Genomic DNA, 23,603 nt, shown 5'->3' on the forward strand with positions numbered 1-23,603 from the left:
TTATGTGATTAAATGTTAATTTAAAATTATTTGTTTTTTGATCCTTGTTGTTATGAAAGGTTTCATATTTTCCCCTTTAGGTTTTATAGTTTAAATTTGAACCCAAAAGTTTTGAAGTTTTGAAATTTAAATAGTTAAAACCCTAATGTTTTGAAAAAGGTTTCAAAACTTGCCCTCAAGTTTTGGAATTCAAAAGTTGATTAAAAGTTAATTAGAAATGTTAAATTCTAAAAACCCTAGTAATGTTTTGAAAAGTTCAAATACACCCTTATGGTTTTATTAATTAATTAAGGAGTATAATTAAAAGAGATTTAATAAATCCATAAAAGTTTAGGTTAACCATTTAATTGAATTAAAAGTGTAATTGTTAAAGTTAACCACATAGTATTTTAAAAGTATAAAATGCACCCTATACTATATATAATATTAAAAGTCTAACATTATATATATATATATGTATGAGTAAAAGTCAGTCTTACCGTTACTAGGCCTCATTCACGAAGCTGGTCTATAAGGGGTGTTTAAGGAAATTGCCTATAAAATGGCGATTGAATGGGTATCCACTCTTACCCACCGCACTCTTGACTAGTGGAGGGTCGTTAGCCGAACGGGTAAGATAGGACGAAACCTTCCATTATAAGTATAATGAAATACAAAGTAACTAAATGTTTTTCTAATTCCCAATCTTAGTTACTTAGACAAAAGTGAATTGATGCAATTCCATGAAATTACACTTTTTCACCTTGCGAAGACGTTAGTGGAGCGTGTGTGGTTTACCGGCACACTAAATGGTTCTAAGCAAAGGTAGCGAAGGGTGACTCAATGTTTGTCATAGTTCGGTGGAGCATGTGTAGTTTACCGGCACATCGAATAGGTGATTGTAACATGTGAGGGCACCATGTAGTTTGCATGGTTATTCACACCCGCTTTGTGATCCTCGGCATCCCAATCACAAACAAGAGGGGCATATCGAGATTTAAACATGCCATTGAAAGTTCAATGAATCTCAAAGGATCTAGGAGTTTTCATATATTTAAAACTTAAATTTCTTTTTCGTTTTTCATGGTGGAAATTAGTGAATCGTCATTCACTTACCTTCAAATATTCTACAATTAGGGTTACGGCATCCCTCTCCCGAGTTGTAGAATATTGTGTTGGGTCCTAGCCTTAGTATTTCATTTGGGTGATTTACTAAGGACTCAATGTAACGCCCGTAGATCCGGGCTAGTCAATTTAGAGACGATAAGCATCAAAAATGACTTTTTGATGGAAGATTATTTAGAAGGATTAATCTTAACCAAGTTGTAGTATATGTCACAAGGTTTCCGTGCATATAAAGAACGCCAAAATCCGAGTTATAACGAAGAAGTTATGACCTGTCGAAGTTTCGCGACATAACCAACACGACCCAACGCGACCCATCGTGACATAAATAGTGAACTTAAGGTAGATAGATATCTATCCTTAGTGATCTAAACAAAAGTTGAAGATTCATTCGATAGTAGTCCAACGATAAAAAAGACAGACAAAAACGGAGTTCAGATGAAGGAGTTATGAATTTCGAACGGAGTTTTTCTGTCCCGGCCTACTATAGATATATATAAGTAATATACTTATAATATATTAAAAATAAAGTCAAAATTAGCCAATGGAGTCTAAACAAGAGATGTAGAGCATAATCTCACCTTCGTGGCGATATAAAGAACGTCGAAAACGGAGTTCGTATGCGAAAGTTATGAATTTCTGAAGTTCGAGGCGCGAAACCCCAAAACTGTCAGAGGCCACGACGTGGCAAGCAGTGCCACGACGTGGCAAGTGTCCTGACACCTCCGGGAGGCCCCCAGATGCAACTTGGGATGACGCATGTAGTGACGATCAAGCCCACGACGTGGCAAGGGCCAAATTTTACCTATAAATAGATTTGAAGGGCCAGCCGACTATGGTTGCTCCATACCTTCTCTCCCACTCCCGATACACCCTCTAAGACCTATTTTAACCCCCCGAAGCCCCGGTATCAACCCCGAGACCCGAAGCAAGTCTCGAGATCCCGAAGATCCCGAGAAGTGCGGTTTCCGAGCCGAAGCTCTGCCCACGAGAAGTTCGATTTTTGCGGAGATCTTCCAGATCTACCGAAGAATACTACTTCTGCAAGTCGTAGTGCTGTCCGATCATCTTCTGATCAAGTGAGTGTATACTACCTTTCATAAACACGATAATAATACAAGTATGGTTTGAGTGTATTAAGTTTATTGTTGTTTATATGTGTGAGTGTGTAGTTACTTTCTTCTAACGCATAATTATGAAGTATTTTATACGAAATACGTGTTATGTATATATATATATATATATATATATATATATATATATATATATATATATATATATATTGTGGTTTATATGTGTGAGTGTGCGGTTATTCTCTTCTAAACACATAAATATAAAGCATTAGCTATGAAATACGTGCTATGTGTTATATATTAATTGTCTATATGGGATGGGCTTGGAATTGATGTTTTTATATGGTTGTTAAATGATTTAAACTATATATGTAATTTATATCTACAAATATGTTGGGTAGAACATGGGTAGATGAAATAGTTGATGTGTGTTGAACGAATGTGATAAGAGAAAGGTGAGGATATAATGGTGATGATAATTAGGTTATGAGAAACAGGTGATGATGATTAGGTGATGAGAAATAGGTGATGATAGAAAGGTGATGATAATTAGGTAATGATAAATAGGTGATGTGAGATGAGAGGAGATACCATAACCTTGACCGGCGATGTGGAAATTTGGCGATGTAGTCATCTACCAGAGTATAGATGGCGACCACGGACTATTCTAGATGACCCCGTGGAAACACCAGCAGGCTCATAACCTATAGGTGATGAATTACGAGTCCAGGCGATGTTGTGGCTACGTATTCATGCGATGATACTCTAACCCTTACTATGAATTACGAGTCCAGGCGATGTTGTGGCTATGTATTCATGCGATGATAGTCTAACCCTTATTATGACTTACTAGTCCAGGCGATGTTGTGACTACGTATTCATGCGATGATCCTTAGGAAAAAGTCCTTAGGAACAATCATACAAGGAAATGTGATGTAAGGAGATGAGAGGTAAATATGATGTAGGAGATGACCCTTAGGATAATTCCTTAGGGAAGGTACTTAAGAAATAAATGGAGATAACGGGGATGGGTAATTGGGTTGATTGTTTGATGATTGAATATAATAATTATATTATTGTGGGTTGAAAACCCTATATGCTCACCAGGCTCCCAAGCCTGACCCACTCAGTTTTCTTTTCATTACAGGTAATGGCACAAGGGTATAAGTTGGTGGACTTGACGGGAGATTTTGGATTATAGATCAGTAGTTGAATAACTATTGTAAGGTCTATTTTATATTGTTTATGCTTTTGGTCTGTATCGAACATGACATCCCAAGGTTTTATTATTTAATGAAAATACATTCTCTTTGAGAAATGTTTTGATGAATTTTATCATATTTTATTTTGGGAACAAATTCCGCAACTCTTTTAATCAAAAGATTACTCTGATTTTATAAAACAAAGCATAAACAAATCGGTCTTTTCTGGCCGTGAAATTGGGGATGTCACACTCAATCTATCAACTAATTTGAATTCGTTTTTCTCCCGTTTTGTCGATGTCAAAGTTCGACAACTATGGTCTTCTCAAATCCCGTGGAACAAGCATTCCACATGAAGATGATATTCCACGATTCGATCGAGGAACAAGAAATCATGCTTCACTTCCTCCTCCTCTTCCAATTATTCTCCCTAACCCACAAGATTGTAAAATTGAAAGGTTCAATATCACTCAAGCCCTTTTGGCAAGTAAACATAAAGAGGGCAAGTCGGTGTGTGCACACTTCTTAGGGATGAAGTCACACATTGATAGGTTAAGAATGATGGGATCCGTTGTCGGTGAAGAGATGGTTGTTGATTGGGTTCTTCAATCACTTCCTAACTCATATAGTGAGTTCGTAAGAGAGTACTATATGATGAACCGCGACGTGACCCTTATAGATCTCACCTATATGCTTATTGCTGCTGAATCGACAATGGTTTGGCGCAATAGAAAAGCAAAGTTGATCGGTGAATCTGCCTTCAAGACCTCTATGGATATAGACAATGGCAACGAAAGACATGCTATGATTGAAAAGATTTATCATAAGAGAAAGGCGATGTCTGAAGTAGTTCCATGTCCTATTCCAAAAAGAGTCAATTTGCTTTTATTGCCAAGAGAAGGGGCATTGGAGATGAAGCTGCCCTATTTACCTAAGAGATCTAAGAGATGGGAGAGTCGAAACGTATGGCTCTAATTTAGGTAAAATCCATTGACTAACTCTTTTAAGCTTCATTCTAGATTCTTAATACATAATGTGATAAGATTACAATTGATGTTTAGAAGGATCAAAGAAAAGAAAAGAAGCTTAAGGGAAGAAGTGAGCAGAATCTAACCGTGAAGGAATGGATTTCGATCGCGTTTCTCGAAGATTAGATTCTTGAGCTACTACTTAGAGTTAGAATTAGATTGCTAAGAAAGATGTATTAGCATAAGTTTTTCAATGAGTTGCATTGTAAGGACAAATTTTTCCGCAATAAAATAAATTTTTGATTTTAAATTTTATTTATTTATCCTTATAATGGCGTGTATGAAAAATTGATGTTAAAATTATTAGCAATAATGGATTTGTTTCTTATTGTGTTATGGAAAGTCAAGAATTTACCAAATAGGGAGAGTTGCACGATGAATGAGAAATTTCATATTTGGAAATTAGACTAATTCATTGACAAAGTGTCAAGTGAAGGACTAGGAGATCGAGTACACAAAGTTGTGTGTTGATCAAGTTCACCATAAGAGTAACAAAGATATTCGTCATGATTTACTAAAGGCTTAGTAAATATGATTACACTTACAAGATTAAGTGTAATTTTGAATTGATTAAAGGGTTTAGATCAATAGCAAAACGAATAAGAAGAATCAAGTAGGCAAAAAGATAAGAGTTTCTCCATTCTAAGAAGAAGGGAGAGTAGCTTTTATGCTTTATGATAGGTCTTAATGATTAAGAACCATATCTCAATTGATCCTCTAAGTGAGTCTTGGTACAATTGTATGTCCAAGAAGAGGAATCAAAGGTTTGAGAAATGGTCAAATCAAGAAGTCAATCATACTTCGTTCCAAAACAAGTCTTAAAGTCAAGATTGTGACATTGAGTGAATAGTATTAAGAAGGTTTATAACATTCATCAATTGTGGAATGTTGTGATGTGTTGGATAAGACAAAGACCAACTAAGACCAAAAATATGAAGTGTTTTGTTTTGATAAAAACCACACTAACTCTTGAATCTTTGTCAAGAAATGTTTATTGACAAAAGAATCTTATATGTCAAGGAGTCAGTGGGAGTCTTATTGGTCTGGAAAGGTTTCAAGAACAAATCAAATAAACCTTATCGATCATCACTAGCACACGAGTTGAGGTTTGCAACCTATCGTGTTGACATTATTTCTGTGCTATTACAATTGAGTTAATTATGCATGTGAGTTCTTTGAGTTCTCATTTTGAATGCATAAAAGGCAAGGCACCTTAATCAATGAAAGGTACATTAATAGGAAAGGGTGAGCTGCTTAACTACTTGGAAGACGTGGTGGGAAGCTGTGCTACCATAAGGCAAGAAATCAAGATTAAGAAAGTTCGATCCATATGAGTTTGAATTTGTCGTAAACTTTGGTTTTTAACATATTCACATGGATAGGAACACATACACCGTTTAAATCTAAGTGTCATAAGATTTCCTCCTTCATGAAAATGATTGTGAGAAAATGCTTTCACTAAGAAAGATTTTAAAAGATAGTGATTGTAAAATTGCATTCTCGAATTCGATCATGGTTATGGCATCCCTTTCCATAATTTGAATTGTGAGGTTTGGCAATTAGTCTTAATTGTTAAGACACACATATGAACTATCTAAGGCAAAAGTGTATAAGTTCAAGAAGCCTTGATAAAAGATTATCAAAGCACTAAATATTAGAAACATGAACTTAAGAAATTCAATAAGTATTGTTTTTCTGAAAGTTAAGATGTTTATGAATACATGTCGAAGCTAGTGGGAGCATAAGTGTTATGTTTTATAATAATCATCATGATAGTGGGAGCATAAATGTTATGATTGTATGATTATTAAGGCATGTATTGCATAGTTGGCAATATTAATTATAGAAAACAAGAGTCATACTTTGCAAAGTTGTAAGAGTTGAAAGGTTGTTTTGCTATAATTAAGGGAGAGAATATTATGCTTCATTTGAAATCTAAAGGCTTAGGTTGATAAATGTTAATAAATTTAGTCAAAGGTACATAGTGTGTTCTTAAAATTTCGATTATGATTATGGCATTCCTCTTCACAATTCGAATTTTGAGAACATAGCAAATAAAACATTGTGCATCGTGTCCCATACGCTTCGGGTATAGGATCGATTGCAAATGCTTTAATGTTTAACCATTCTAAAATTTTCCAAATGTCCAACGCATTTAGAGGGAAAAGGGACTAGAATCGGTTTTGACTAAAATAATTAAACAACTATCAAAGGACAATCCAAAGTTCGACGAGGATTGGTTGATTTTGAGTATTTGGAAGCATGGTATTAATGGACCATATTGACATTATGATGAATAGAAAAGATTCTATTAAGAAATGAGTTGTCATATGGAAAATATGGAAATGTATCTATATTGGGAAGTAAATATTGAAAATCTATGACTAGATTAGAAACTTTTATGCAAAAGGATGTTCAAAGGAATGTACTTTGAGTGAGAGACATCATATCTAAGGAATTGTCTTGTAACAATCTACGTTAGAGGACTTTGTAATATCATTGACAATAGTCTTTGAGACTTTGGTGTAGTGGCATTACAAAAGGATCGTTGCATAAAGTGTTAGAATCTAGTATATTCTATAAGTAACAAGAATTTGATATTCTTATACTTAAGAAAATGGATTTGGAGTTGTAAAATGAGAGTGATTGGAAATGTGTTCAATTTGTCTATTTCACAAAGGTAAGAACCATAGGTAAACATTGTGTGCATGCTAGGAGCATGGGACAAGTGTAATAATTCAAGTAAGAAGTTGATTACCCGAAACGACAAATAATGAGTAATCGATATGGTGATAAATAAAATGTGTTTTGTTTATACTCAAAGGTTTGAGGCCATATGGGATTAGTATTATTCTTGTGTTTTACCTTGCATGTTTTGACTTCCAGAATAATTGAGTTTATTAAGAATAATCGAATTATTCGAACGGGCCACAGTCGTTCATATGTTGGAAGTAGATATGAATGAAGATTGTCGTGAATTGGTGTGTGGATTGTCTAAAAGAGTATTAGACATAAGCAAATGTTTGCTGCAACGTTCATGAGTGCTTATGAATATGATTTGAGCATTGGATTAAACCCACGCTCACTTGGATCACTCCATGGATTATATCACGAGTGATTAGTGAGACGATAATATCTTATATTCTTGAAACCGAGATGTGTGAGTTGTATCTTGCTAATCGGTTGCACATTGATAATATGTAAACACACTAGTAACTTGGTGTTATAAAACATATTGTTGTGTGTGATTTGGTTAGTGAGTGCAAGCAAGCATTGTATCAAAGTTTATCCGTTCCTTTTATTCAAAGAATAAAAGCGATATCTTTGGGCCCCTCGATGGTTTAGTGATGACATACGTAAATGCTCGACGGGGCTAGGGCTAATTTGATTTGTTCAGTTAGTATGTCGTCATAAATCAGAAATCGAGAAGTAGTACAAAGAGAATGATTAGAAATCATATCTCAGACGATATCAAGAATGGAGGAATATATGATCCCTTATCTAAGGACACGTGTATCTGATAGGATCAGAGTTGACAGCGGCTTTGGAAAGTTACGATTGCAGATCGGGATCTGAAGTCATACGCATAATAGTTATTAGACTTATCCAAGTGGGAGACTGTTGGATTAGTGTCTAAGTCCATAACTATTTTGGTATGTACTTGACCCGATGGTGCATGGTCCTTTTGGGTTGCCTTCACCAAAGCAACTTGATAGGATGAATTATGGAGAGTAAGGATTAAATATGATTTATTAATGTATTATGAGAATAATATATTAAAGGAGAAATCATATTGTTTAATTAATATTAGTCAATAATTAATTGGTAATTAGTTTTGTGACTAAAAGAGATTAACTAAACTTAAGGGACTGGAATTGTAATTATAGGATAATTGCAATTTGGGCCATGGATTGCCTTGTATCAAGGGTTGGATAAATTCTATGGGGAAGCCCATAAGGAAATCATCCAAGGGCTTGATCAAAAGGAGTCTATGAGTTGCTTAGGGCTTAAGCATCTAGATTAGGGTTTCCTTGTTAGATAACCCTAATAGCCCAACTATATAAAGACCCCTTAAGGCTCAAAAACGTGGCTAAGCCTCTTGTTAGGGTTTCTACACGTTTTTGGCAGCCTCCAACCCCTCTCCTCTTCATCCTCTTGCTTATGGTGTTTGTGAACCATTAGAGGAGTGACACTTGTGACTTTAAGCCTTCCAAAGTCAATTCAAGGAGGAATTGGGATTGTTATTGTTACATAACAATCAAGGTATGATCTTAAACCTAATTACATATTAATATGATTACTTGTATGCTAGAATTAGAGTTTATAGTCTTGGATTCAAAGCATGTACAATAGAGAAACCTAGATCCAAGCATTAGGGTTTGTATGAGCACATAGGATGTCTTATGACCAAAACCCATCAACATCAAGATAGCATGTTTATATAATAGATGAAAATGTTTGAGTTAACATGTGTTCGACAATGTGTGAAAATAAAACAAATGTAAACAAAAGATATGTAAGGAGCAAGAATCGATCCTATGTCTTTTGCTTCAATAAGCCATCGTCTTAACTAACAGTCCAACTGTTTGTTTATGTTTATAAGTGAATGGATGCGTATATATACACTGCATAAAGCAAAATTTTCCTAAAAAAATTAGAGTAAATTTCACGAATGGTCCTTATGGTTTAGGGTAATTTGCACGTTTGGTCCCTAATTTATTTTTTTAACTCAGAAGGTCCATACTATTTGTTTACGTTACGTGCTTGGTCCATGTCTTACATAAAAAGACTATTTTACCTTTGATCTTTTAATTTATTTAAATAAACACATCCCAACCTCACCCTCACCTTACCTTACATATCTTACCATTTTATCTCTATTTAAATAATAGTTTTTTTAGGTAAGACAATGACCAAACACGCAACAAAAACAAACATTAACGACCTTATGAGTTAAAAAAATAAGTTAGGGACAAAATATGCAAATTAACCTAAACCATAGAGACCATCCCTAGATATAAAACCACATAGACCAAAACTATAATGTACTCTTTCATAGTTAAAAGAACAAATTACACGGAAGGTCCTTTAACTTTATAGTTTTTCCCTTATATGGTCCCTACGAAATTTTTTTTCCTGAGATGGGCCTTACGGAATAAACTTTGCACACAAAAGGTCCTTATGACTAACTTTGTTAAAAGATTCTGTTAATTATATGTGAAAAGACGAAAATGCCATTTGTTATTATTTTTTTTTCATATTTATTTTAATATGTTGTTAAATTGAAATAGAAAATGGGGCATTTTCTTTCTCTCTCTTTCTTTCTTTCTCTCTCTCTCTCTCTTGTTATATCACTCCTTCTCTCTCTACCCTCACCTTTTCCCCCTTCCCTTTTTTATTCACCACTAGCCAAGGATGAGGTTGCCAGCCACCAGAACTGCCCCTTCCTTCATCTTTCTGTTGCGATCTAGATCCACAAACACTCCATTTGGCTGTTGTTGTCCCCCTCGATCTCTGCAGCCCTGCCAAAAGGCTTGGTCACCGGAAAAATGAACCAGAAGAAAGGAGGATGTTGCCTCCGATCTGGCCCACTCCACCTCCTACTCCAGTCGAGTAGCATCACCCCAAACACCCTATGTTTCTGCTTTGCTCGATCCATGCCTCCCCTTCTCATTGCGTTCTATTGTCTGGCAAAGAAAGAGGAACTGATAAGGGAGTTGTCGGAGCAGCCCCTCGCTAGCACCACCGTCGATCCAGCTGCTTCATTTTCCCCTCGATTGGTGGTCGCCGACAACAAGAAAAGAACCACAAAGGGTTGTCGGAGGTCGGTTGCTCCTCCTTGCGATCTGCTTGACTACTAGAGCTTCCCGATCGTCGCTTTCCATTTGTGTTTCTTTTTCAGCTTCTCCGACCATACTATAAACGAGGAGCATTCCCCCATCGTTTGTGTTGTTGGATATCTGGTGGATCTACAATCGATGTATGAGTTAAGGATGAAGAGAGAGAGAGAGAGAGAGAGAGAGAGAGAGAGAGAGAGAGATAATGATCATTTATGTACAAAAAACAAAGGGTATATTCATCATTTACAATTACTTAACATAATCTATTTAACATAGTTAGTCATAAAGGTCTTTTTCGTGTAAGGTTTGCTCCATAAGGACTATTTCAGGGAAAAAAGTTTCATAGGGACTATATCAGGGAAAAACTAAAAAGATAAAGGACCATCCGTGTAATTTGTTCTAATTAAAAACAACTAGGACAAAAAAATGTAATTCATGCAAATTTAAAAAAAAAAAAAACAAAGGGACCAAAATTGTAATGATTGTATTTTCTGTAAATTAAAAGGAAGATATAAAGTGATAAAACCCTTAACCTTGGGGACCAAAATGCAAACCAGTTTCCCCTTTTCGAATTACATGTTTTCTTGAGAGAAAAGAAATAGAAGAACGAAAGAGCTGAAAAGGGTTCTTCTTCACACACAAACACACACACAGTGAGTTTTGTGATCTGAACTCCAAACTTGTCATTACAATCATGCCGAAGGAACACGCAAACTGGTCTCCATACGATAACAATGGAGGGTATACATCGTTTATGCCTTTCATTAATTCTTCTATATCTCAAGATATACGTTTAAAGTTCTCTTTGTTTGATTTTATCTTTCTATGTGGATTTTTGCAGAACTTGTGTGGCGATTGCTGGTGCGGATTATTGCGTGATTGCAGCGGATACTCGGATGTCTACCGGTTACAGTATTCTCACCCGAGAGTACTCCAAAATCTGTAAATTGTATGATTTGTTTCGTTTCCGATTTTGTGAATTTGTTTGGTTTATTTATAGGTTCTGTTGTTTTTCCTCACTTTCTGCTGTTAATTTGAACCCTAGTGTTTCTTAATCATGTGTGGATCGTAATTTGGTCTACCCTTGGGGCATAGGGTTTTCTAGATGCTCAAAAACTCAAAATTGTTCTGCTAAATTTGTCGATGGTAACATAAAGTATACAGTATATTCAATCGATTCTTTTCATGGTAAAGAAACTATAAGAGATTAGGGGGTATTCCATGTGTGATTTGAAAGCGATTATTGTAGGGTTTTTTTCTTTTTGCAACAAGTAAAAAAGAAACACTCATATATAGAATAATGAGTTAAATCCTGTCCACATTAAGTCCATTAAGTAAATTAGAAACAACACCTTAATAAGTACTTGAGTCTCATTGGAGTGTTGTTTGCATAATTTATTCGAAATGCAAACAAAATATAGTTGTTTTTGTTTCTTTTATTTGATGTTATAACTTTAATTAGGCTACTTTCACTTTGAAACTAATATATATCTAACTTGGTTCAAAAAAATTATATTTTCAGAGCAGACAAAAGTTTCATGGCTTCTTCAGGATTCCAGGCTGATGTGAAAGCACTTCAAAAGGTTTTGTCTTCTAGACACTTGGTAAGATTCTTCAACTTCTTTTTTAGTTAATTGCTCATAATATCTTGTTTCTTTCTTTTTTCTCCCATTAAATGAATTGTTGTATGTATAAATGATGTTTAAAAGAGTGTTGAATGCAAGAAATAGCAACTGTACTTTGATTGATATGTTTATTATATCACCATACTTCCATTTCTTGCTATTATAATATTCTTATTCTTATTCTTATGATAATGATGATCTTTATTATTATTATTATTAATATTAATATTTGTATGTATTACTACAGATTTATCAACACCAGCACAACAAGCAAATGAGTTGCCCTGCAATGGCTCAGCTTCTATCCAACACTCTTTACTACAAACGCTTCTTCCCTTATTATGCCTTTAATGTTTTAGGTGGACTCGATAGTGAAGGTAATCTATTCCTATCTATACAGATTTATAAAATATAATTTGTGGAATAATTTCTTATAAGTTTATTTATTTATTTTTTAAAGGGAAGGGATGTGTTTTCACATATGATGCTGTTGGATCATATGAAAGAGTTGGATACAGTGCTCAAGGCTCTGGTGCAACACTCATCACTCCATTCCTTGATAACCAACTTAAATCCCCTAGCCCTCTTCTTTTGCCTGCAAAGGTTCTTCTCTCTCTCTCACACACACACACACATGCACGCATAGTAAGTGTGTGCAGATACATACATGTCTTGTGTGGATTTTGACTGAATTGGAATTGAAGATTCCATTCCATGTGTGTTTGTGTTTGGTTGCCAGATGGATGGAAATGGAGTTCTTCAAGTTCCATGTTTGGCAGGAATTGGAGTGGAATTTAATAATAGATAATGAATATACTTTAAATTCACTTATAGTTACTTTTTTCAAAAAATATATAGTGAGGGTGTTTTGGGCTTTTGATAGAAAAAGGGTAGAACGGAATTCAATTCCTCAAACATGTAATTTGATGGTTGAATTTCCATCATTTTTAGCTAATGTATCACTGAAATCACGTTTTTAATCCTCAAATGACATTTAGCAGGAATAGAAAAATGACCAAATTAAAAACATGAGGAACATGTGAGTTTAAAAATGGCATTTACATGCCACGTCAGCAAAAAAGGATATACTTGTAACGCCACATGAGCATATATCCAGTCAGCAAGTGACAAAATATAATTTTTTTTTTTAATTTTTTTATTTGGGGGGTGCAGGATGCTGTAACACCACTATCGGAAGCTGAAGCTATTGATTTGGTGAAGACTTGTTTTTCATCAGCAACAGAAAGAGATATTTACACTGTAAGTTTCTTGATTTCTTCTTAGTGAAAAAAGACAAGATTGCCCTCATCATTTGAAAATATCCCCCAAAAAAGTGAGGTTAATTTGTAAAAGACAAGATTGCCCTCATTATGGAAAATTACTGTCAATTTGCTACCAATATGGATTGGATACAATACTTTTGTTGCTAATATTATGGGTAAAAAGTTATAAGTATGTTGTCATATTGGGCTCCATATTCCAGTTATTGTTTGGGATTTTTTTTTCTCCTGATGTGTTTTGTTTTGAATAAATCTTACAGGGAGATAGTGTTGAAATTATAATCCTAAATGCTAATGGTGTTCGACGTGAAAGTGAACAACTCCGCAGAGATTAGGTTCTCAAGATTCTCATTCATCATCATCATCATCATCATCATCATCATGTCACAAGATGAAAACTTTTAATGTTTTAGATTATAATTGGGTTTGATGCTTTTGAATATTTCAGATCTTGGATTCTTTGTTTTTCACATGAGACATTGGAACATATAAATTGTTGTTTAGTAACTGTTATCTTAATGATTTTGTCTTCAAATATTTAGGCAATGTTTGCATGCAAAAAACTATTTTGTTTTATCGACTTTTTTTAGGTTGTCATATTTGATATATCAAAAGGTTATATAGCCTTTTAAAAAGCTACTCAGAGTAACGTTTCAATGAGTTTATTGAGCTTTTCTAAAATTTTCTTTGATATACATTATATTACCTCTTGTTTTTTTTCAACTAGCTTATCAACTAGTTTGGTATCAAATGTTTTTTTATGCCACTTAACCAAAATCACAGTTCGAATCAATCAAACATAGCCTTATTTTCCAATATAGTATCCAAATGCTGCCATTGCAAAAATTTTTAGAAGTGCCAAAATACATCAAATTTTTATTGAATGATACCATGATTTTATGGGTTTTATTTAACAGATATGAAATTAGTTGAGAAAATGGCGATATATTTATGGAGATGAAAAGAAAACGAGAGAATTTATATAAATTAAGGACTTAATGAGAAAAGTCATGTATCCACAACTAATGAGAATTTTTATACAACTTTTTTCTATATTAACTATAAAACACTCGTATATATTTCCCATCATATCCATTAAAAATATAAATAAAAAAGAGCAACACTATTTATGCAATTAGCGTATCCGCATGTCATCTTACTCGGAAAGCATCTTCACTTTCTGCAACACAAATGGATAAAATTAAGCATCGATTGTAAAGCAAAAAAAAAAAAAAAATACTCCAAAAAGAAGTAAAAACATAAATAATGTCAAATTTGTAAAAATAACAAGGGAAATCCTCAATTCCTTGACTTTATGTATTTAACTCGTTCATGCTATCAAAAAGAAACATCATGCTTATATAAATAAAAGAGTAAATTACACCTTTTCTCCCTTAGTATTGGCTGATTTTTGCAAAACTGATTTTTTTTTTTGGTGCAATTTTGGTCTTAAGATTTTTGTAACCTTTTTTGGTCCATGAGTTTGTAATTTTAGCCCCAAAATACTTGTATTAGGAACCAAAACCTCAAATAACAACCAAATTTGAAGACAACTTTTTGGGACCAAAATTAAAAACAATCAGCTTTACTCAAGGGACAAAAATGTAAATTACTTCAAGTAAAAAGAATAACTAAAGGAATTATTATTATTATTATTATTATATATTAAGATTACCGAGATATATTGTGCTGGATCAACGAGACTAGTTGAACCTAATATCACCTCCCTCTTTAATTTAGCAGTAAGTTTGTGACAAACACGTAACTGCACACAAACAAATAAAAAACAACATAGGATTAGTATTCATGTTTTTTTAGACAACAAAAAAGTTAAAATAATAAAAAAAAAAATACATTTATTTTTTACCTCGGATCTGGTGGCCCCACCAATGATAAAAACAAAAATACGCTGCCCCATGTTTTTGAAATCTGTAGCTGCACTCGTAGAATTGCTACAAAAAAACAATACAGATAATTTCCACATTTAAAAAAAAAAAAAAAAAGATAATACAATAAATTAAAATATGTTTTACAATATTTGAAGAAGAATTTAAAATTCTGTGTAGGTTACCTGGAATGCCCATCACCAGATGCATGTGGTTTGGTAGTCCTCCTTGATCTCCTTGAGTTTGGATGATTAGCTGTGCCCCCACTCTTTGCTGACGTGTCATTTGTAGCAGCATTTTTAGGTCTTGGACCATTCATGCATTGGTACTCATCCTTTGGCATATCATTTTTCCCAAGTTTTTCAATCAAATCCTGTCACAAAAAAAAAAGGTGGGATAGGACTCCGTGTATGTGAAAAGACGTAAATGCCCTTGCTTGGATTATGTATGTATGGTATGGTACCTCTAACATGGGGTAAAATCTGGAGAGTTGCCATGTTTCCTCTTCTTCTTCTCCTCCTCCTGTTCTATCCTTTCTTAATGCGTGATGTTTCTAATAACGTTTAAATAAAATTTGCATAAGTTACATTATTAATATAAGTTTGTTTTGATTTAAAGATTGTAAAATTAATTTACCTTGTGAGCATCAAACTTAAGGGAGAAGGCTCCATGGTGTTTCTTTTTGCTATTTGTTCCTTCAAGTAATTTCATATTTTGGAATACCTTTATATCCTCAGAAGGCACTTTTGCCACCTTAAGCAAAAGTATAGACAAAAATAAAAAATGTTTCACCAAACACCAATGTACTTTCATTTATTAGTGTATTATAGCATCCTACTTTAATTCTTGTACTTTTTTTTTTTAAATCATATAAAAATGTATATTTGATGGATATAGTAGTGACAAATAGCTACCTGCATAAGCTTTGTTCCTTTATCACCCTCAAACTTTTCAGGGTAAACCATTGCATAAATCATCAGTAATCTCAGCTTGAATTCTGTATCTGTATGCTGTAACAAGTATAAGATTATCTTATTGTTAGCCAGAGACAAATATCATATTTACCAAAATGTCCTTCAGCTTTTTATAAAATTACCTGATATGATCTTAAAAAGTGAATGAGTTCCTTTGTCCCAGCATCACCAAAGACAAGATCCTGTTCAAGTTGACCAAGGTCTCTCAGCCCTTCATCTCTCACAACTTTGTTGACTTTTCCAGCAATCTGATTAAAAACACCAAATTAATCACCAAACTGAATCCAAATGGAAGAAATAGCGACACACTTTTGTTCATTTGTTTATTTTAGCATATCATACTTTCATTTTTTCTATTAAGAAATTGTTTTTGTTAGAGCATTTTACTTTAATTTTATTCCTTATTAGGCACTGTATTTGAAAACTCTAACCAATTATAGCAGTGAAAATTGCTATGCATTTTAATGACATTTCTATAATTGGGTGAATATATAAAGTACATTGCTTTTAAAGGAAGAAATGAAAGTAGAAAGCTATAATAAACAAATCAAGAAAAGTACACTGCTATTTCTTTCATTTATACCAACTAACATTATATATATATATATATATATATATATATATATATATATATATATATATATATATATATATATATATATATATATATCCGGTAAGAAATTTTTTTTGGTAGGAAGGTAAGAAAATTTTTTTCGATTAATTTTTTTGGCGAACAAAACAAATGGATCACTAAATGAATCAATAATAGCATGATTCACCAAAAAAAATCCCGAAAAAACATTTCGATGATTCATTTTTATGATGATTTTGTTGATATTCACTAAAATTGTCATAAAAGTGAATTTATTTCTTGATTTACCTAAAAATGAATCATAAAGGTGTTTTTTTTCGGAATTTTTTTCTTGTCAATCATCTTACTTTTGAATCATCTAATGATTCATTTCATTTTTTTGCTAAGAAAATATGCATATAAAAAATTTCTTACCTTCCTACCAAAACTTTCCTTTTCATTTGATCTTGACTCATATATATATATATATATATATATATATATATATATATATATATATATATATAGAGAGAGAGAGAGAGAGAGAGAGAGAGAGAGAGAGAGATAAGGAAGAATTAGACCTCTACATGGAGTGAAAGTTTCTCCATTTGTTCATTATAAGCAGGCAAAGCTTGAACCATCTTTTGTATCTCTCGAGTAGACAACTCACTATTATCTCTGCACCAAAGTCAGATTTTTTGTGTATTATAGCATTCTACTTTCAATTTTTTTCTGTTTAAGACATTTTCCTATGAATATATATATATATATATATATATATATATATATATATATATATATATATATATATTCAACTATAGCATTGTATTTTCAGTTTGTTTCTTATTAGGATGCTATACTTTGAAAAATGTAGAGAGTTATAGGAAAAAAAATGAAAGTAGGATAGTGTAATAATAAACAAATAAACGAAAGTACCAACTTTTGTTGTAATTGTGCAGCTTTGTTTTTTGACATGAAGGTTTGCATCTTGTCGCTCAATTTTTCACTAGCCTGATATAAAGACATGAAAACTTATCATCATATATTTTCAATTGAACAAAAAAAGCAAAAACGAGAAAAAAGAAAAAAGAAAAAATGGTACTTCGGCTATATGTAAATGGCGCATTTCAAGCCAAACTGGATCGTGATCTTCTAGAAGGAACTCTTTTCTTTGAGGGTCTCCACCAGATTTATTAGGGACTTCCTGCACATATTTGTTTCCATCCAAGTCTAGAAGATCATGACACATGGCATCATATGTCCATTCGTGAATTATTGGTGCAATCTGAAATTGTATGACATGTCAAAATTTATAACAAAATAGATAATGAAAAACAATAAAAATCTGTTTTGTTTGATGGAATGGACATGTTAATGGAGTAAGGAAATGAAATTTACATTCCATGATCATGTTTGGTTGGCGTGTAGGAATGGAATGAATTTTTATATGTAAATACATGGTTTAGTTTTATTGCTAATCACTAAAAATGAACAAAAAAGGGTACGTCATGTCACAAAATGACCGACTATTTTGCAAAATACATTTTTTTTTTCTTTCTAGAAATCACTTTATTGGGTCCCGCTACAAAAACTGTAAAATGATAAATAAAAAAAATCACGGAAATGATATAATTTCACCTGATAATAGTGTAAGTTTTGTGAAAAAGAATTCATTAGTTTTGTCTTAATATTTTCCTAGTGGGGACCACCAAAAAAGTAATTTCGCGAAAAAAGTTATTCTGAAAGATAGGTAGTCATTTTGTGATAAATGTTCAAAAGTTATTTTGTAATATGACCTTTCCATTTTTTGGTTATTTTAGTGAAGAACCCTTATTCTATAGATTATTTAATTATTTACTATTTACAGAACTTCAAAATTAAACATATAGAAGCTCGCTAAAGCTTAAGTTAGATTATAATATAACAAAAATTACCTTTTTTTTTTTTTTTTTACAAAAACAAAATAGAAAATTTAATTAAAATCATGGAATTTTTCTTAGTAAAATGTGTCATCAAACATTATATATATAAAAAATGGGTCATGTCATAGAATGAAAAAGAGTAAATTACTAAAATGGTTTGGTTAAAATTGCACGTTTGGTTATAACTTTTTTTTGCACTAAGATCATCCCTGTGGTTTGATTTTGTTGCGTTTTTCATCAATGTGGTTTGATTTTGTTGCATTTTTCGTCTCTTACATACATAAAGTTAGGGACCAAACATGCAACTTTTACCAAACCATAGGGACGAAAAACACAACAAAAGCAAACCACAAGGACGATCCGAGTGCAAAAGAAAAGTTAGAGATCAAACGTGCAATTTTGACTAGACCACAGGGACGATTTCAGTAATTTACTCAATGAAAAATAATAATACCGAAGGTGTGAATGCTATTCCATTCTATCAACAAAACAAACTAAGGGTCTTTTGATATGATGGAATGAAAACTAGCAAAAGGTGATGATGAAATGGGTCATTAGATTACATTACATTCCATTGTCATGTTTGTTTGGTTCGAAAGAATAAAATGAGTGATTGGAACATGTTTTTTATGAATAAATATAAACCTAAAAAGAAAGATGCATGGTTAAATATAGAGTAAATTACACGAATGGTCCCTATGGTTTGCGGTAATTTGCGTGCTTGGTCCCTAACTTATTTTTTTAACTCGGAAGGTCCTTATGGTTTGTTTTTGTTACGCGTTTGGTCCCTACTGTTTAATTTTGTTACGCGTTTGGTTCATATCTTATCTAAAAAGACTATTATTTAAAGAAGAAAAAATGATGGGGTAGGTGAAGTAAGGTGAGGGGGTGGGATTAGGGGTGTGTTTATTTAAATAAATTAAAAAATCAATGGCAAAATAATCTTTTTAGGTAAGATAAGGACCAAGCGCGTAAAAAAAACAAACAGTAGGGACCTTCCGAGTTAAAAAAATAAGTTAGGAATTAAACACGCAAATTACCCTAAACCATAGGGACCATTCGTGTAATTTACTCTTAAATATATTTGATATAAGCATATTTTATTTGGTCCAAAGGGTACCAAACTTTTTCATTCCTTCATGGGATTCGTATCATATATACGAAACAGTAACTAATATTATTATTAGCAATTAGTTATTAATTAATTACCAGATCGAGAGATCGATCGACAATGAGCAAATCACATGTTTCATTTTGTGGGAAGTTGGGAATACTTGTCTTGTACATTGAAATGGTGTCCCAAACAGCAGAAGCAAGCCTCACTGGCACCAAGTCACGGAATGTTGCTGCGCTTGTTCCATCCATCCCCTTTGCACGATACCACACTACAGGAAACTCCTAAAAAGTAAAACAAACAAAAATTATATGCTTTTTCACCTTTCATATACATAAAAAGACAAAAGTATTTGCTTTCCTATAAAGCATAAACCCTTTTTTTTTTTTTTTTTCACAATTAACATTCAATTTCGCAATGGCCCACACCTTTTTTTTCTTTTACTTTTCCTCATTTTCAAAATGATATTTAAAAAAAAAAAAAAAAAAAAATCTCTTTCAACCTAACACTCCATATTCGCACTTGGAAATGGTTTTTGAAGACCCCCCCCCCCCCAAAAAAAAAAAAAAAACAAAAAAAAGGTCTTTGAAAAACAATAAGAGTAAATTAAACGAATGGTTCCTATGGTTTGTCGTAATTTGCGTGCTTGGTCCCTAACTTATTTTTTTAACTCGGAAGGTCCCTATGCTTTGTTTTTGTTACACGTTTGATCCCTACTGTTTATTTTTGTTACGCGTTTGGTCCCTATCTTATTTAAAAAAATTATTATTTAAAGAAGAAAAAATGATGGGGTAGGTGAGGTAAGGTGAGAGGGTGGGATTAGGGATGTGTTTATTTAAATAAATTAAAAAAATCAAAGGCATAATAGTCTTTTTAGGTAAGATAGGGACCAAACACGTAACAAAAACAAACAGTAGGAACCTTTCGAGTTAAAAAAATAAATTAGGAATCAAATGCGCAAATTACCATAAACCATAGGGACCATTCGTGTAATTTACTCAAACAATAATGATTTTTGTAGTATATGAAGAACAATTCCACGGTATAAGGAGAAAAACTCGAAGAATATATACATAATTTTTTTGGTGGGGACCATACGAAAAGCAAAATTTCGTAGCAAATACTAGTAGTAATCTCACAGTGGGCCTATGTGGGAAAAATTAAGAAAAAAAAGGTTATTTTGTGAAAAGAGTTGCAGGAAATGTTTTTTATTTATTGTAAATATATAAATACAATGAGGGTATTTTGGTCATTTAACATGAAAGATGGAATTATAGTTTTACCTTCAATGAAGCAAAAACAGTAGCAATGCGAATGGCCATTGTAGTCATGGTGATATCAAATTGGCGGGATTTTTCAGAACTTTTACTATACAACTCTTCTAAAGCTCTATCATGATCAGTTGTAAATGCCTGACATCAAAACATGATTCATTACAAAAAAGAAAGAAATTAAGATTCTATTTTTACAAAAAAAAAAAAAAAAAAAAGATAGAAAAGATAAAAACAATGCCATTTCTTGCATTTAACCCAATATAATAAGATCGACAAAGTATTGACAGACGTAAAAAAATGGAAGAGTAACAGTTACCTGACTTTCTAGAGGAAAATATTCCAGATTCATCTGCAATCAAATCATGATTTAAATCATATCTTCACATAAAAAAAAAGATCAAAATAAGAAGAAAAATGATGTTATTATTATTATTATTTGTTTTTATTACTTCTCTGAGAGCACCAATACGTGGCAAAACACTACTGTCATTCTTGAGATGACTAACCAACTCCTTTGGTGTAGGACCACTAAAAAAAATAAATGCTCTGAAATAAAAGAGAAAAAAAATAGTGGATATAAGATAATGTACAAAATAAAAAAGGCTTAGTTTCATGGGAATTACATCTTTCTGCATACTTTCTATATAAAGGTTCTCTTCCTGACATATCAGACAAAAACATCACAATGCTGCATTCCCAATAAAGAAAAGAGTTAGACAAACAAAAGAAGTATTGAAGAAACTTAAAATCCAAGAGAATTGGAATGCAGAGGAATTGTAATCCATCAAACATGGAATGGAATCTCGAATTCCAATTCTGTCAGAAGAACTACATGTGAAATGATAAATAAAACATACTTCTCTTTGATTGGTTGAATAAAATAAATAACATCCATAGAAGGCATAGGCTGCCTTCTCTTGAAAAGGTCCTCCACCACTGAAGAGAAAAACAGGAACATAAAACATTTAAATCTCAATAAACTCATCAAATATCAGCAATCGATTTAGAGAAATTGGCATTTTTATACTTACATGAAATTCCTTGATCTGTGATATCTGTCATTTTGCATGAAGAAGACATCACTTTAACAGTGACTTTATCCATAATGAGTACCTGTAACAAATCATTAAAATCTCAACAATTGACATCTTATCTTTACAAGATTTAAGCAAATATTTTCTGCAATAAATACATGAACATACCTTCCAGCCTCTTGAGTCCCCTGATGAGGATGATTTAAGCATTTCAAGCAGCAACCCTGCAAAAGAATAATCCATATTTACATCATGAAAGAGAACTAAAAGAAGCTAAAAATTATTACATGATAACAGATTAAGCAAAACCCATTAGGCCCAAAAAACAACCATTAATAATAATAAGAATGAGAATAGATACATGATTCTTCTCCTACCCAACAAAGTCTCATCATCAAACAGTCACACTAATATCAAAATGACATGCTCTTGATATTCATGAAGCTATCAAAGAAATACTATGGAGGTCAACTTAGCTACCAATGAACATTCATTTGATTACAAAAGGTACATTAAGGTTTTGAGGCTAGAATCATACTTTCACCTTAAATAAAATACGTACTTTTAGACTTTGGATTAAAAAGGGAAACGTAATCACTTCAAAATTTGTAAAAGCTACCATGATATAATAAAATTTTGTTGGGATTCTCGGTTCTCGTACATTCAATATCGATTTTGAAGCTCTGTTACTAGAATCGGGTGGATATCGACTAAAAGGATCAACATAGAATCTGGCCATTCCTAACTTATCTAAGCAATTCAAAGCACGTTGTTACCAATTCTGCAGCAGAAAAAATCAAATAACTTCGTACAAATGATACATTTCACAAACGAATTCAATCACTCAAAACAAATAAAATCCTGGAAATAGAAACTTACTGTCACGGGTGATTTGACGGAAATTCTTATACTCTCCGCCATGAGAGGACGAAGCGGAATCTGTGCATGACATTGGATTATAATTTTTACTTCTCTAAATTAAAAGAAATAAGAATCGGAATTTCAAAGCTTCAAATTTCAGAAATAAACTTTCGATCGTGATGAACAAAAATTCAATTGTAGAGAGAGAATGGGGGGAGAGAACAAGCGAGAACGAAGGGGAGGGATGCCGGAGACAGAGTGTCATATTTTAATGGGTGACAGTTTTTAAGCGCTCTTTGTTTCCCACGAAAAGATAGAAATACAAAATTAGTCCCTGTACTACTGTTTAATATGCAAATATTCTCATTCAGAAAATAAAAATTCATTTTTGGTTTGTTTGAAATGGTGAAAACTAATGATAAAAAACTTGTTTAAATAAGATGCGAATAAAAAGGCAACATTTGAATGTAGTTTGAAAAGTGAGTTATATATTTATGTATTTCAATCTATATAAAGTATAAACTAATAACATTATAATTACTATTGAAAATAAAAAATCCATCAACAAAACAATATTTAAATTTTATCATTCTTTTTTTTTTTTTTTTTTTTTTTTTTTTTAAATCTTTTATCTAAATGAATCAGACATTGCTAGGATAATTTGAACGCCATTCATCACAATAGGATATGAAAGAGGTACATGTTGACGACTTTGCCTCCACCTAAGTAGAGCAACATCTTTCAATGACCTTTGACATAGGAAAAACTTAAACTTGCAATGGGAAATATATGAAGATGGTAATTCAATGCTAGCA

General features: G+C 32.7%; 2 protein-coding genes across 2 annotated transcripts; one reads left to right on the forward strand and one right to left on the reverse strand.

The window, feature by feature from the left end:
- The first annotated feature begins 10,793 nt into the window (after nt 1–10,793).
- LOC145037889 (proteasome subunit beta type-1-like) lies at nt 10,794–13,689 on the forward strand. The gene is made up of 7 exons (XM_078986641.1): nt 10,794–10,988; nt 11,089–11,196; nt 11,770–11,851; nt 12,120–12,249; nt 12,333–12,475; nt 13,046–13,132; nt 13,413–13,689. The coding sequence occupies exons 1-7, from the start codon at nt 10,942–10,944 to the stop codon at nt 13,485–13,487; spliced, it is 672 nt and encodes a 223-aa protein (XP_078842767.1). The 5' UTR covers nt 10,794–10,941; the 3' UTR covers nt 13,488–13,689.
- A 427-nt stretch (nt 13,690–14,116) lies between these two features.
- Nucleotides 14,117–23,033, reverse strand: LOC145037888 (protein transport Sec1a-like). The gene is made up of 20 exons (XM_078986640.1): nt 22,807–23,033; nt 22,096–22,151; nt 21,925–22,006; nt 21,751–21,829; nt 21,531–21,581; nt 21,343–21,439; nt 21,210–21,242; nt 20,903–21,031; nt 19,715–19,903; nt 17,686–17,868; nt 17,524–17,594; nt 17,165–17,261; nt 16,135–16,260; nt 15,953–16,048; nt 15,675–15,791; nt 15,502–15,591; nt 15,224–15,411; nt 15,020–15,104; nt 14,828–14,917; nt 14,117–14,332 (listed from the first exon to the last, which is right to left on the reverse strand). The coding sequence occupies exons 1-20, from the start codon at nt 22,877–22,879 to the stop codon at nt 14,309–14,311; spliced, it is 1,956 nt and encodes a 651-aa protein (XP_078842766.1). The 5' UTR covers nt 22,880–23,033; the 3' UTR covers nt 14,117–14,308.
- Between the last annotated feature and the right edge of the window lie 570 nt (nt 23,034–23,603).

The sequence above is a fragment of the Lactuca saligna genome, chromosome 3 (assembly GCF_052625555.1).
Source record: "Lactuca saligna cultivar CGN05327 chromosome 3, ASM5262555v1, whole genome shotgun sequence".
Taxonomy (NCBI): Eukaryota; Viridiplantae; Streptophyta; class Magnoliopsida; order Asterales; family Asteraceae; genus Lactuca; species Lactuca saligna.